The sequence below is a fragment of the Aythya marila genome, assembly GCF_965140915.1.
Source record: "Aythya marila genome assembly, chromosome: 13".
Taxonomy (NCBI): domain Eukaryota; kingdom Metazoa; phylum Chordata; class Aves; order Anseriformes; family Anatidae; genus Aythya; species Aythya marila.
Genome location: NC_139054.1, coordinates 12,375,297 through 12,391,325, shown reverse-complemented (window position 1 = coordinate 12,391,325; position 16,029 = coordinate 12,375,297). Strand labels below are relative to the sequence as shown.

Here is a 16,029-nt window from a genome sequence, read left to right as displayed (position 1 = left end):
TAGCATATTTGCTGATTTTGTTCCCCAATTTGAACTAGCATTTTCCTTCTCTCAAACTCAGAGCCATTAAACCAAATCATAAGTCAAACTTATTTTGAGACTAAAGGCTACAAGTTAAGCACCTTTGATGAAATTAACCACTGCTTCAACAATAAAGGGAGCATTCTGCTGTCCTTCGCTTATCACTGTTGTTAACTATCCAGAATTAGGTAAGAGCTGGGAAAAAATGAAATCCATGACTTCTACTACAGAGCATATTATCCAGGAAGGTGACTTTAAAGTGATGTTAGAGATGCTGTTAGAAACCGAGAGTCAAATCAGAATTTTAGATTTCTAGGCTTTTCAACATTCAAGACAGACTGCTAACAGTAGTTTAAGTTATCTGTTTTTGTAGTAGAAACTACAGAAACAGGGAAAATTTGCAACAAACCAGGTTGAATTATAGTGAGGGTATTTTCAGGCTACATTTTAAGAGCATACTTGAAAGACTGGCAGAGTAATCCAGAGCTCTGATTCTTCCTTGAATTCAAAACAATGAGATACTTAAGACTTTATTCACACACCACGAGAGAAAGAGAGAGAGCAAGGAAAAAAAATAGAAGAGAGGAAAAAAGGAGACTTACATGTTTTTAAGTGGAAGAAATACACATTTTCCATTTCAAGTGAGAACTTTACCACTTTACTCCTGACATACAATGAAAAAAGTACTTGTATATAACCCAGCCATGCCAGCAGAGAAATGAATCTGAGGGCTGTGCAATGATCTAAGGAAATCTGAATGGGCATATGGGAACAGCTCATTTTGCAAGACCTCCAAAACCAACCTACTGATAAACACCGGAGGGTGCCTGACTGCCTGCACACTCACATGCCTATTTGTTGTTGTTATTCTTATTCATTACTGAGTCATTATTATTATTTAAGCACCGACAATGCACTCGTGAACCAGAACAGATGCAAAATATCCTGTGCTAATGAGAAAATCAAAGCCTTTCTTATATTAGCAATTTCATATTATAGGATCTCTTTATTTTTGCCAATAAAGCACAACAGTAATTAATACAGCAATATTTTCTTATTGTTCATAATGAGTAAAGCAAGTAAAACTGCTCAGATTCTGCTTTGGCTCTGCCCCCTACCAGCACAAAATACAATAAATACTATTGAAGAATTCCTATTAAGACAAACAGCTGCCAAATAAAATACAACAAAAATCTCCCGTAAAAGGCTGCTGTCTGTTTATTCAGAGATAGAGACAGGACCGCTCACAGAAAACAGTGTGGCACTGCTCTTTCGTATTTAAATACTGGTGCTGCATCTTACTGCTACAACCATCTCACCGGGCTAAAGAGGATAATTTGTTAGCTGCCCACAGCAAGGGTACCCTGGTCTGCAGCGTGTTACAGAGCTGTGGCTCCAGCACCAGCTCACCTTCCTGAGCAGCACCTGGAACCGTATGTCACTAGCACGTGCTTTCTGCCCCTGAACTTACGCTGCTGCACATGCAGGGACTGACAAATGCTTCCATCTTTAACCAGCTGCCCACAGGCAAGATGCCAGGCTGGGGCATCTTCCCATAGTCGTGATAGATGGCTGCTCCAGGCTGACACCTCCACAGCAGGGCTGCAGGGGAGGCTCTGGGGCCCTGGTGTTCCTGCGTACCCAGCACCACCGGAGCCACGCGATGCTGCACGCTGGAGCTGCGCCCGCTTCTTTTCAACCACCCGTTTTTAAAGCAGGGCCAGGGATGTTGGAGCAGTTTGTTGCACGTAGGTTAACCTGCTACAAAGGATACTTGAATTTAGCTGAGAAAGAGAGCACTGTTCATGTGGTAACAGCAAGCAAACCCATTCCTACTCCTTACATTTGGCCCCAAAACCAACAACCAAGGATGTACCTCCACCTCAGCAAACATTTCGGTCCTTTCTAGGAGCATTTTGTGTCACACCAATGTACTCATGACCAAAACCACTTTCGTGACAAGGAAAGCTTTTTTTTTCCTCCCCCCTCAATTTCAGTAATGAACAAAATTTAAGCAAAAAATGACTCAGCTGGGACTGCCTGGCCCCTCTGGGAGCACACCCATGTCTCAGCAAACAGGCAGCTGGAAGCAGAGAGCTACCTCCTGTTATCAGCCCTCCTCAAATGAAGTGGGCTGATGAACCGCATGTGACTTTTAGAGCCTTGTTGATGAAGCCTCCCTGGGATCAGACATGGGCCCTACCCTGTGCTGGTCACCAAAAGGGTGTGATGCTGTCCTCATCCTGCCGCAATGCCAGGCACAGCCCAGCACAAACTTCCCTGCCCGCCTGGGAGGCTGCAACCCCAGCCTCTGCACCCAGAACTTGTAAGTGGCTCGTTGCCCCATGGAAGAGGCTGGTCTTGCACACGTTCAACATCAAAACACTCCTGCTGATCCAAAGTAGGTGGGAAAAGGAGCGAAGACTGAAATGCCAGAGCCAGTAAAACTGCAACATGCATCAACAAATGAAAATGTGAATGAAGAAGTTTCATCCTCAGGAAGTCCTCAGAAGGGAGAACTGAGATATTCAGAATCTGTGTTTCTGACTAAAAAGGCAACTCAAATAGCTGGATACTACTTCTCTTCTCAGCGCCAGAAACCAAGAGAACCTTGTGTTCTGAAGAACCCAATCTGGTCCTAACCACTTAATAGGATTAAATAAAAAAGGCAAGTACCTTAAATATAAAGAAAACATCCATGAAAAGATAATCTGCTCTCACTTCAAAGGTCTACATGAAAACAACACTCAGTAGTAACAGCAGCATCCTGTTAATGACACACACTTAAACAAAATGAACAAAACGTACTCACAGTAAGCTGACATTTTGGCAAAGCAGGTTAAAAAAATGCCTGAATTTATTATTTTGCATTCAATATTTAGTTTAACAAAACCAAGAACCAATGCACTTAAGTTAGAAGAATGTTTTAAAAAAACACTAGCACCGTGACAGATGAATGACAGTTGGACAGTTTGATCACAACTGACGATTCACATTTAAGCTCACACAGGAATCCCCAACCTTTATGTCCTCTTCGGTTGGCCCAAAGTCAACAAGCACTTATCATTAGGTGTGTACTTGTGTCCCCCGACGTAGGCATGCTCACAGTAAAATACAACGTGTACTTAAATACCTTGCTGAATCAGGCAGTGCACATGTATGTGACCACGCCACTAAAAATCATCATTTTCAGAGTTTTGACAGTCACCCCTTTCCCCCCCCCCATTTGTTCTCGTCTGGGTACTATTTTTTTTGTCACAACATTTATAACCCCTGGTGTTGCCCCCCTAAACTGAAAGCTGTGACGCAGTCTTAACCACAACTTTGAAAACATGCTGACATTATAATATACAAACATGTACAAAAGATATACACACTCAGACCCACTAGGGGATAAAACAGACTGGAAGGAAATGAGGAACTTTATGTTACTGTCTTTTCTAATGAGATAGAAAGTGGCAGATGTAAAGATTTCATTCAGCCGACAATCTCTTTTATGATATGAATAAACTACTAAAACAGATTTAATCCTTTATAAAATCAGATTATAAGAAGCAGACAAAATCACAACTTTATTCAATACGCCATTTTATCCAGTGTGACTAATGCATTATTTGTATGAAGTTAAAGTGGAGCGTTGGAAAGCTATGAAATAAATCAAATGCTCTACTTTATGTAATCTTAACAGACAGTTCCCATTAGGATTCTACTATGCATAGCTGTTGGTTAAAATCATTGACCAGTAGTATCCTTACAAATTAATCAACTGAGGTAATGCTGGCTTGGCTGTCATCATTTGCTGCTAATCTACATTTAGAATTCACTTCAACTTTTCAAGCCCTTTGGAATAGGTTTATCAATTCTCTCGCCCTCGCCTCAGACATCCACCTCACCGCTAATTGTTTACAGAAGACCTGGGACAATGGAACTGTATCATTTATGTCCTTTTTCTTCCCGCAGACATTAGAGCGTATATTGACACTGGGTTATAATTAGTTAGAAAGATGTTAAATCTTAACCAAACATTCTAGTCTGTCTCAATTTTTTGATGAGACCTTTTATCATTGAATTTGAATTTGCAGGCAAACTGTATGAGTTTACACAAGTGCGAGTCATTACAAAATCTAAAATACCTCTTATCTGGTTGACATGCAGCTAGCGGAATATTCCTGGTTATGGATACACAGGAGGGAAAAAAGCATTTTGGATATCAGGTTATTTGTGGAGCTCTAATGTGTTTTCAAACATACAACTTGTGTCACGCCTATGTGTTTTATATAGTTTCTAGTCATGTTTGTTAGATGTCTGCTTGTCATGTACTGCAAGATTCATGAGCAGTCTACAACCAGGCAAAATCCTCACACAACAGCTTGTCTTGGGTAATGGGGAAAGAACCAGGCAGAATGAAGTGGCAGAAAAGTGTATTATTTATTATCCTGACAGGGATAACACCTAGCCATGGTCTACGATCCAAACGTGTTCAATGTCCTGCAGACAGGACTGGATGATTCTGAAGACGCAAACAGGTGTTTTCTTACACAAATACCGAAAACCTCTATGATGATTTTGCTCCCTTATCTCTGACCCCTTCATGTGCACATTAAAGAACAGTCAGTTCAGGCAAGGGCTCTTTGAAGAAAGAAGGAAAGACCGCGGAGTAGCAGTAACATTGCCAGCGATTGCATAATGCTTCTGGAGCTCTACCAGAGAGTAGGTAAAGGTCATCTTCTCATCTTCTCCAGAAATGGAGTGAGAAAGCAAAGGAAGCTCTGGTCAAGTATGTTTTAGAGTTTAGTAAATAAATGAAAAACTTCAACTAGGAGCAGTGGCCTTCAGCTCAGCCCTCTAATGCAACTTTGCTGGCCCACAGGCAATTATCAAAGCCATGAGGGCAATAATTCCATGTATGTACGCTATTATTAGTCTCCCTAAACTTCCTTAAAAGTATATGCACAATTTCATCAACATTCTTGAGAAGTCCATCACTCAGAACCAACTTCTTCCTTTAGTCTAGTAAAATACACATGTGCAAATACCTCCTGCTTGTCTGGGACATAAAAATAAAGACCACCAATTGTTTTTGTTGTCTATTTTCCTTTAAGCATTGGAAGAAAGGGCGTTTGAACAACCTACAGTGAAAAAAATCTTTCCTCTGTATTTTTGTTTAAACATCACAAAGATGTACTCTTCCTAGTGCTTGCTAAAAACAATGCAGTAATTTGTATCCCCAAGTGGTATAAATAGAAAATATGTTCAGTCTAATAACATATGAGAAGAAAACTCATGCCCAGGGTTAACCAACAAAGCAGTGGTCTGCTAGAAACAAAGGCAGCTGGCTCAAAGAGCAACAATGCTGCTGAAAAAGTGTGGATGTCCTATTCGGTAGAGCATCCAAGACTTGACGTTTACTTAAGCTACAGCTGCGTATACAAAGCTTTGCTATAAGACCCAGGAAACGATAAGGACTAACAAGACTCTTCTGTCTCCAAGAGGTCCGTGGCCCTCACTGTCCAACTCAGAGCAGGGTAAATTATATCAAATATGCACACTGTAAATATATGGCACGTTCTTTGCTCTTCAGAATAGTTTCTCTGCTTTGATTTCCTCTTCTTGAAGATATGCTCTGCCCAAATCCTCCTGTCTCTCTTTATGGGCTTGCCTTTCCCCTACTAATATATCTGCCTAGGTTCCTGTCTTGCTCTATCATCATAAACATTCATAAACATTAAGGGACTTAACCTCATCACACCCCTGCGGAATAGGAAAATATACCCATCGGAGTGGGCAGGCAGTGAACTGGAACCCAGCTGACAGCATCCTGACCAATGCAGAGTCCTTCAGCAAGGCACTTCTCTCCTCCCAGCCCCATTTCCCCATGCATAAAAAAAGGGGGGGGGGGGGGGGGGGGGGGGAGTGCAATGACACTGACTTCTCTGTGAAATGCCTCAGTCTACCAGTAAAATTCTGAGATGCTCTTTTCTCCTTACAAAAGGACAAAGTATATAGACAGACATAAATCAAGGTTTCATGAAAAGTCCATGGAAAGAAATCTCACCCTATTTTTCTATGCATGTCTGATACCATTAGCACAGAAGTTATATCCAGAACAGGATTGCAATGCATAAGCTATGCCATAGACAATCTGCATCAACATCGTTTGCTCTGCTCATAGGTAATGTAGTGCAAACAAGCTTATGATGGACTACGTATGCTACAGTGAAGTTCAGAGTAGAGGAAGTTGCCAAAAAGTTCCCAGCTGATCCCCATGAAGATGAAAAAATGAACAGAAACACTAGTGAAAGGTAATTGCACTTGTCCTCTTGCTTTCCACTTGAACAACAGCAGCAAAAAAAACCCCACGATTTACCAAATATCATTAACCTGTTTTGACAAGCACTGCAACTTTCCGAAGGCAGTGGCAGGGCTGGTAAGAGGCTCCATGTTCTACTCCGAAGTGTATATTCACCTCAATTAAGCAAACTTAAAAAGAATGACAATAACTCTGCCAAGTGTTACCAAAAAACCACAACGCAACTTATCTCCTGCTCCAAGCAACCGCCACCCTCAGCCACTGGTCACCGCCTCCATCCACCTATCGCTCTTCAAAGGCTTGGGGAAGACAAATGGGCCTTCCAGCGTGCAGCGAAGCAGAAAGCCATGAAAATCAAAGGGCTGCTTTTTGAGTAAATATGAGCTCCAAAGCCATTGTCCTTTCCCACAGAGGAGATCTATGAAAATGCTTACTATAGCATATGCACAGTATTCTTTACAGCTCTGCCTCCCTGCTGACCACCAGCCCCAGGGCCCAGTCCGCTTCCCATTACAAACAGCTCCACCACACCCACTGACTTGTATTGGAATTCTTTCAGGGACCCTAACTAATGAGTTTTTAAACACTTGTAGACAGAGAAGATAATTCCTCATCATTATTCTTCATAGGAAACACCAGGAAGAATGTCATTCTATTGTTCTACGGGAAAGAAACTGGAAGAAAAATCACCCCCACATTCGAAAGAGCAGCCCAACGTTTTCAGATAGAAACTGGCTACCCAAGTGATGGGTGCCTCAGGTGAGAATTCACGACAGGGACCTAAAAAGCATGCAGGCAGCTGAAATTAAGCCCCTTGAAAACATCTCTCACAATGGCCTTTAACCAAAGACACCCACAATCTGCATGTATTTTTCCAAATCTTGGATACTACGTTCTCAAACATAAGTGTGGCTGCTGACAGCAGCACAGAAAGACTCACCTAAACACCGTATTCCTGCAGGATCTCAGTTTCCCTCGTGACATGAGACTAAAATAAATGGGAATTGGCAACCTTAATAACATTCTGTGTTTCCTGATTTTATATTTAAAGCTTGCAAAGCTTTGCATGTGCTTTCTCAAACAGATAGAGGTGTGTTTTTTCTTTTCCTCACAAGTGAAATCTTGACCTAAACCAATGATACGGAAAGAGGTGAAAAAGAATAACTAGACCTACATGGTGGGCTGTTACCCTCAGACCTAATAACATTTTAAATGAAAAACATCTCATTTTGAAGCCATCTTAGCACAGATCACAAGTCACAGAAGTACTGCTTTTACCTGATCTTACCTCTAGGTATCTATCATTCTGGCAGATGCTGATACCATCACCTATCAGGAGAGCTTACATTTGAGTGACCAGAATGAAAACTTTTACACTCCAGCCAAATCCTGACCATAGTCCATGCAAAGTGCTATAAGGAAAAAGCACTAGTCTCAGTAGTAAGATGTCTGCAGGTTTGAGCCCCAGGCACTGAAAGCAATGTAGAGCTATGGAATTTACTTATTTCACAACACCATGTACACCCACAGCAGTACAAAAATAGCGATTATAATACTTGTCAAAGGAACAACTGAGTGATTTTTAACTTGGTGCTCCATCTCGTTTTCTTCTCTGGTTGTTCATACCCCACCCCATCAAAACATATAATTATGAGTGGGCTATTCACATCTTACTATAACTGGTAGCACCATGCAGCATCTGAGTCAGGAATCCATCTGAATTGCTGACTACAGCTCCTCACTAAACAAGACTTACACACTGCACATAGTAAATGGCATTCTCCCATTCTCCATGTCACCCACAATGAAAATCAGCTTCCAGTTCTGGCACCATCTCCAACTCTCCTTAAACTTCACCACCTTGGATCACCTGGAACAAGGACTCACTGATAATCTCCAGTAAATAGACACAGATAACTGCTGAGGTCACATACAGAAAAGAAATTCAAGAAGTATTCAATCCTAAAAATTAAAATAAAAAATCTATCAAGTTGGTGGCTTGATTTGAACACATACATAAAACGTCATTAAAACATGATGTAAAGTTTTACAGAAGAGACTACTGACTAGACCTTTGTTTAACACTCGTAATAATTTATGGTGTGGATCTGCTATGTAAGAGTTGAAAAACAGCCTCTTCATGATAAAAGAGCTTGTAATAGCTGGGAAGTTAACGGCAGGAGGTTTGGGTTTATTCCTTTACCTCAGCTCTCTAGTGCCATGTTATTTTTTCAGTACTACAAGCACGACCTCACCAACCCACTGTACCGACTGCATTTAAGGGCAGTTTTGCTGAAACCAACGAGCAATTTGCAATTGTTTCCAAGTTTTTGCAAGGCCAGGCTCCAGTACAGAGTTTGTGAAAACAAACATCCCACGTTCATTTCCCAAAACCTTCCCTCGCAAATGCAGGCTGAACATCACATGCTCTTTGCCAAATAACTGTATCATTAGAAGGTAATCAAAATGGAGCTTAAAACCCTACTGGTGTGTACATTGCCATCCTTCTTCTCCTTTTCTCCCCCCCTTTATTTATTTATTTTTTTAATCTCTACAGATGTCCATTAGTCAGGAATAACATACCTCCCAACATCTGTGATCAAAACTATTAGAACAATTTGAATATTTTGATTACAAAGCATCAATACAAAACATTCAGTAACAACAACAGGGTGAAACACCTGTCTTCCTGAGTCACAGTCCTGACGATTATTTTATGAGTGGTCTGGTAGGTTACACTAACTTGACATATTACTGGATTTACTGTCTTCTTTTTCAATTCTTAAGGAAGAATTTGTAACACTGCAAAACCCAGAGTTGGGGCACAGTTTCACTTCTCAGTGTTAATAGATGTTTGATGGTTTTATAAAATCTATTTTGTTAACTGCAACCAAGAGAGAAGTTTGGGCTTTTTTTCCTCCATTTTTCTTTTCTTTCTTTTCAAAAGAAAGGTAGTAAATTTGAATCAGAATGGTTCAGAATTGGACTCTGCAGAGTTGTTCACATGCACGGTATTAGGTGTGTGCAAAGTGCCTGCTGATCCTGGTCATTCGAGACCTGCAGCACATTTCTGGAAGTCTGCCTTTTGGCCATAACAGGGTCAAGTCCAGCACCTGCTGAAATCAGTTGGGAGCACCTCCACTGACTGCCCTGGTACTGGCTCAAACCCAAGCTGGAGGAGCAGGTAGGTACTTTATGGTATGTATTGATCATATACATTTAATGAGCATCCAGGAGCCCACTCCTTCAAGTCCTCCAAATAAAGAAATTCCATTTTACATCCAACCTAAAGGCACCAGGGAAATACAGGGCGGGGTCTGTCTGTTTAGATGCTTATTCCACTTTCTTCCAGGGCTCAGTGTATAAGTTACTTTCTACAGCTCTGATAGAGAGAGTGCTTTAATATTTGTATTCTTTTTGGCTGTTCAGTCAATTGTACAATCACATAAAACCGCTGATAGAGCTCAGGCAAATGGATGCACACTATACAGTCACAAGTAACAGCAGTTTCCATCACCAAGTACAGGGAGAACTAGGGTTCAATCGTTAGTGAAACTGAGCATTTCGGGAACAGTCGAGATCTCAGTTCAGTAAAACTTATCTTGAAATCAGCATTGCTTCAATAGCGTTGCTTGTGTGCTTAAAACTGCATACCTGCATATGGACCCTGCTACATTAACACTCAGTCTTAGATCCAGTTTTGTCCCATCTCACACAATGGGAATTTTGTTCTTTACTTGGATAAAAAGAGAATTTGGGCCTCATAACAGAGACAGCATGAGAACACTCCTTCCAAGAAGCTGGAGCATACTGTCCCAGACTTCAGAAGTACAAAAAGACCAGTGGCATCCACCAATTATATTTTTTTCAGAGATCATTTAGTATATTAATTTGACTTAACACATTACAGAACGTCACATTTCCCCTTTAAATATTTAGTTAAATTTCAGGTTGCAGTACAGGCTTCTCAGATGCACAAAAGGAATAATTCTGCTTGGCTGAAGGACCTGCACCATAACATTATCTTTACTCAGAAACAAAATCCCAAACAATATAATTGGCATTCATGTACAAAGTGCTTGAACGCTCTGAAGTCCTGCCTGGCTTTGGAATAGCTGAACAGTATCTGAAGTATCTGCTCTCCATCCCAATTTGTATATTTCAGAAGTCATTAAATTCTTGAATGAATCATTAGAAAAACAATTCAAATGCTGTTAAACTGATTGTAATTTTGCCTCATAGGATAGATGTGAGCTTAATGTTTGCAAACGGCCAAATTCTTTTAAGATTTACACTCCATGGAGTTCAATATCAGCCAGGGAAGAATTACTAAATCAGGATGTACTTAAAGTACAGGTTTTGGCCCAAGAATATTTTTGGTCTTTCTCAGCTGCTTGTTTTGACAGCATCTAATCCCCCTCACCCACCCACCAGCAGCCACACAATCCATCCATTTACACTTTCAAAGCAAATTGAAAATGAAACGTTTTCAAATAATTACTCGGGGATGTCTGTAATACAAATCTAAAAAGTAACGCCAATTCAACTGTAATATTTCTTAAGGAGAAGAAAGGGAGGGGGAAAAAAAACCCTTACAGAAATCCATTCAAAATGCAACTTCCTCCTGTACTAACGCTCTCACCACCACCCCCAAAAAGGGAAAAGAAAAAAAAAAAAAAAAAAAAGGAGAAAAAAACCTTAATCTAAGTCCCAAAGAGCCTATCTACTTTGTTTCACACATCCCCATCAGAAGCACAACACTGTTTCCACGTTCAGAAGACTTCTCATTTAGCAAGCTATTACAGACCCTGGTGACAGAGCAGTGACTGAGGTCTTCTGCAGAGGCACAAGGCAAGGAGGGAAGGTGGCCGAGGGGCGGAATACCCAAGGCTGGAGCTCGAACAGTTCACCTTTGTCTGGAGAGCAGGATCCCCCCTCCAGCCTGAGGTCCATGCTGGAAGTGTGCTGCTGGGGCATACAGTACGGTTTTGCATTCATACAGGAGGGGAACCTGGCCCACAGATGGCCTGTTCTCAGCTTTGTCAACCACAAACAGACCTTTGAACTTTCTATTTATATAACAGTTTGGTGAGTTTAAGCCTCTTCCTGTATAACTGGCAGTTTGCTGGTTTTGCTCTAATTAGGCTACTTGTGATACATAATATAAAAAAGAGAAGACAAGAGGCTTGTTTCTTTGCAGTGTGAACTCTTCGCTATCCCAACTGCACAGCTACAGTGATGGTGTTACCTGCCGATTGCGTTGCCCTCTGCCACGTTTTATTTTCCATACCTCAACGTGCATTTTGCTGCTAAGTATTTTCTCAGCTTCCACTTTTTCAAAGATTGGAGGACTTAGAAAATAATAGTACCAACGCCAATAAATAAAACATAAACCATGAATCTCCCCGCCTCTGTTTGTGTTACCGAAGAGCCGTATATTCTGGGTTGGTTGGGTTTTTGTTGGGGTTTGCTGTTTCCTAGCTGCTGATTAATGGCACCACCTTACTCCGTAAGCAGGTTCAAATCTAGCCACATGGTCCCAGGACGCGTCAAGATTTCATTTACTTGGTTACCACAGACAAGCGTGGAAAGTGATTTAAAAGATGAAATTTGATTTTTAACAGCAAGTGGTCCCCTTGGTGCACACAGGCATTCAAGCTTTTCATTATATCCATCTCCCTTCCTTTCTCCCTCATAGAATGGCTCGTATTAAACGCAAGCCCAGGTGAACGTTTCTTATTCACCCAGGAATCTCAGAAGACTTCAGCTTTGGCCCTTTCACCTAGACAAGACCTTAGATTCATTTAAATTGTTTTGTTTATACAGGTTTTTGAGTATGGCAAAACATCCACTGGGATACTTAGTTTTGCACATTCTGTCCAATTGCTTCTCTGTAAAAATTAAGAAAAAAACACACATACTCTCAGCTACCTTCTCAACAACATTCTTGATGAAGGGTCACTGAAACACCTTGTTCTTGTATTGTTGTGATCCCTCCTAACATAGGAAACCAAAGGGCTGATTCTGCAGCCTCCACCAGGACAAAGCTCCCCCTAAGCATCCTGAGTGCCTGGTGACAACTCCAGAAGACACGCTGTGTCAGCGCGCTGCTACTTTGGCAGTCCTGGCCAAAACACATCTCGAAAAGTGATGCAGAGAGGTACCTCTGGTGGACGGAAGGAAAACGTGGTGGGGTTTTTCCCATCACCCTAAGATGTGTGGGGAATCACTTCCTGATATGCACAGAAAGCGTTACCTTTAAACCTTTACATTGGATAAAAAACCTCCACTCAGCTATACATTTATATATATCTATTTCTCAGGCTAACTATGTTTCTGCTGCACTTGTATACAGATAATACATACAAACACCCACACACGCTGTAGGCCTGAGCTTGCCTTCTTTGCGATTGCAGCACAGATTAGCAGAAGTTTTGCATTTGCAAGCGACACAGAAGAGGGTCTCTCACTGCCTTATAACTGCTCACAAGACACGTTTTACAGAGGCCAGCTCACAGACAGAAGTGCCGAGGACAGTTGCAAAATATGAGGCACAAATCCACACATCATGCTAACTATAGTTATTTGTAAATATCATGGAGTAACCACACCACGCTGGATACACAGACAAAAATAAATACATTTTGATGGGTAAGCATGCATATTTCTGGGTGTGCAGAGATGATGCATGTACACATACGTCACGTTTATTTACACACATTTATGGATAGATGAGCTAAATTCATCTTTCCTTAAGCAATGTAATTACTTGCCTGAGATACATAAATCTTTATATGTACAATAAAATACATGTAATGCTTGCATATACATGTAGATTACGTACCCCTATATTATATACATGTGCACATGCATATACTAATTGGATTATTAAAGGCTAAATCCAACTTGATCTCTGCAACAGTAATCCAACTGTGTCACAGGGAGAGTTTATGTGGATATCAAAACACTTTGAAACAGCCATGAAGTAAAACATGTTCTTGCCTCACAAACCCCAAAAACACACACACACACAAACAACCCCCCCCCAAAAAAAAAATAACTGTGAGAAATGAAGTGAATGGAAATTATGGAATGAGTGGCAATACATTAATATTTTATGCAAAAACAGAGGCACGAGTTCCCTTCTTTCTGATGCACATCTCTAAATCCACATAAAACCATAGTCAAATGAAAGCAAGTTATTAAGCAAACACTAAAACTCAATACCTATCATGTGCTTAGTATTTGAACTACACCCACATATTGGGTTGTAACAGCTTCTATTAAATTAATGATGTTACCCACACTATAAATTAGGCAAATTGTATGCAAATATTATTTGAGTAGTTATATGGTGGTTATCAGTTGTGTGCAAAATAAATTAGTGTAGCAGAGTCAAGATAGGGTGGTAGAGGCGTAATATTTAATTGAGCACTAATTTTATTGTGATTATTACTTTTAAATAACAACAGCCCGGTTATTAAAAGAGGTAATATGATGGTACACGGAGAGCTGATAAAACACGCGCAGGATCCAAAACGCCTGCTTCCAGATTAATATTGATACAGTGTAATTTATGGTTCCAAGGATTTACTCCGAACTGCTGTAAAATAGGACGTGACAGGTATTTGGTTCTGATTATCTTGGATTTGCAACCATAGCTGCTACACAGTGGTTGGCAAAATGATAGTTATTAACTAAATATATGATCTTTTTCCTAGACATACCTTTATATTACCAACAAAGTAAAGTAAAGGCTCTGCAAAACATGAGGTCCAAATGCACATGCACACACACGCAAAATCCGTGTGACATTTAGTGATTAGGATCACAAAGCAGCATTTTACTTTCTTTCTTGGCAAACTGTGCTCCAGCCCAAAACCATTTAACAAAGCAGTAACCAACCTCTGAATATAACCATGCACAGTTGCAAAATTGTAACTGCTTTTCCTAAATTGAAAATAACCAGTAAAAACAGTCGTAAAGAATAACCATAATCTCATTAACCAGCCGGGAAAGTGCCTGAATACCTACCCCAGCACCAACTTTCCCAGCTACTTGTCACCCATCGAGATTCCTCAGCAGTGACTTCGGTAACAAGTTTACAATATACTCAAACAGATGCACCGGCCCTTCCAAGGTGTGCGCTTAGTTGCAGAGCAACGTAAGCCTAAAGCCCCCACTCAAATAAAATTTAAAAAAAGGAAAAAAGAAAGTAAGGAAGGGAAGACGGAAGGAAGAAAAAGGATGGGAAAAGGTAAAGAAGAAAGAGGCAGAGAAAGGAAGGGACCTGTTATAATATCACGGGGACCGAGCTTCCCACTTCCCAAACTAACTTCAATAACGCTTTCTCCCGAACGGGAAGCCCGCAAAACCAGCGAGAGCCCCCCCCCACCCCTCCGGGGCGAGCAGGGCTGCAGCCGAAGTGTGCCACACGGCAAAACTCGGGGCCGCCTTCCCCCCGCCGAGGGACCGCGGCCGCTGACAGCCGTAAATACACCGGGAGCGAAGCGGCGAGCCCGGGGAAAACATCGCCTCCCCACGCCGCTGCCCTCGGCGGCCGGGGGGGCGCCGCTGCCGCCTCTCTCCCCGCCGGCAGCCCGGCGCATCCCGGCTCCCCCCGGCTCCCCCGGTAAGTTGCTCCCCCCCCCGGTGCGGTGCGGGGGCTCCCCGCCAGCCGCAGCGGGGCTGCCGGAGCCGGCGGGCGCAGCGCGGAGCCGCTCGGCGGCGGGCACCGGGCGCTTCGCCCCGCAACAAAGGCTCCCAGGCACCGGCGGAGAGAGCGGGGAGGAGAGGAAAGGAGGCAGCTGGTCGGGGGAAGAGGGGTGGAGGGGAGGGAGAGGGGAAAGGGGGGGAATAAAGCAACCCCCGAAAAATTAAAAAGCGACACCCCAAAAAAAAAATAAAAAAGAAAAGAAAAGAAAAAAAAAAAAAAACCTACCACTGCTGCTCTAAGTCCCAGTCCCTGAAAAAGTCGAATAGGTCCATAACGATGTGGCGGGGGGCGACTCAGAGAAGTGGTGCCCCCTGCCTCGGCGAGGCGGCACGCTCAGGGCTGCCCGGCCGGCATCGGGCAGCGGCGGCCGCCGCCGCGGGGCCGCTCGGAGCCGCCCGGGGCTCGGGGAGCGCCGCCGCCGCCGCCCGCTCCGGGGCCGGGCTGCCGGGCTGCGAGGGGCAGGCACGGCGGCGGCGGCGGCCCCGGCGCACACGCACACACACACACACCGCACACACACACACACCCGCTCGCACTCTCTCGCACACCGCCAGGGGAGGAGGAGGAGGAGCCGGGGCGGCCCCGAAGCCGCGGCATGGAGCCGCCGCGCCAGCACCGCCGGGATCCGGCGGAGCCCCCCCTCCCATCCCCTCCCCTCCCCTCCCCTCCCCGCCCGGGGATGCCCCGGGGAAGTTTGGAGGGAAAGAGGGTGGGATGGAAAGGGAGAAAGGAGGCTTCGCGCATCGCCCTAAGCCCCGAGTGGCACGGGTGGGATGGGGGGAAAGAGGGGAAAATGGGAAAGAGGCGCCCGTGGGATCGCCGGTAAAATCGGCCCCCCGCCAGGGAATCGCCGGGGGGCACCAGCACCGGAGGAGGCGCTGCCCGGAGGGGCTCGGGGCAGCTGCAGCAGGAGAGGTGCAATGGCAGGGGAAGGCAAGGCCCAGGAGGGCCCCGGGCTGAGCAAGCGAGGGGCTCCGAGAGC

At 43.4% G+C, this 16,029-nt stretch overlaps 1 protein-coding gene across 3 annotated transcripts in view; it reads right to left on the bottom strand.

The window, feature by feature from the left end:
• The window catches only part of AFF2 (ALF transcription elongation factor 2), a 326,239-nt gene extending 310,631 nt beyond the window's left edge, over positions 1–15,608 (bottom strand). For 2 of the 3 annotated variants that reach the window (XM_082770463.1, XM_082770465.1), the window contains exon 1: positions 15,273–15,600. In XM_082770463.1, coding sequence (XP_082626589.1) covers positions 15,273–15,319 — 47 coding nt within the window. In that variant the 5' untranslated portion in view covers positions 15,320–15,600. Of the gene's footprint in view, positions 1–15,272 lie in introns of all 3 variants that reach the window. The other variant, XM_082770464.1, reaches the window with a different exon arrangement.
• Positions 15,609–16,029: the final 421 nt, after the last annotated feature.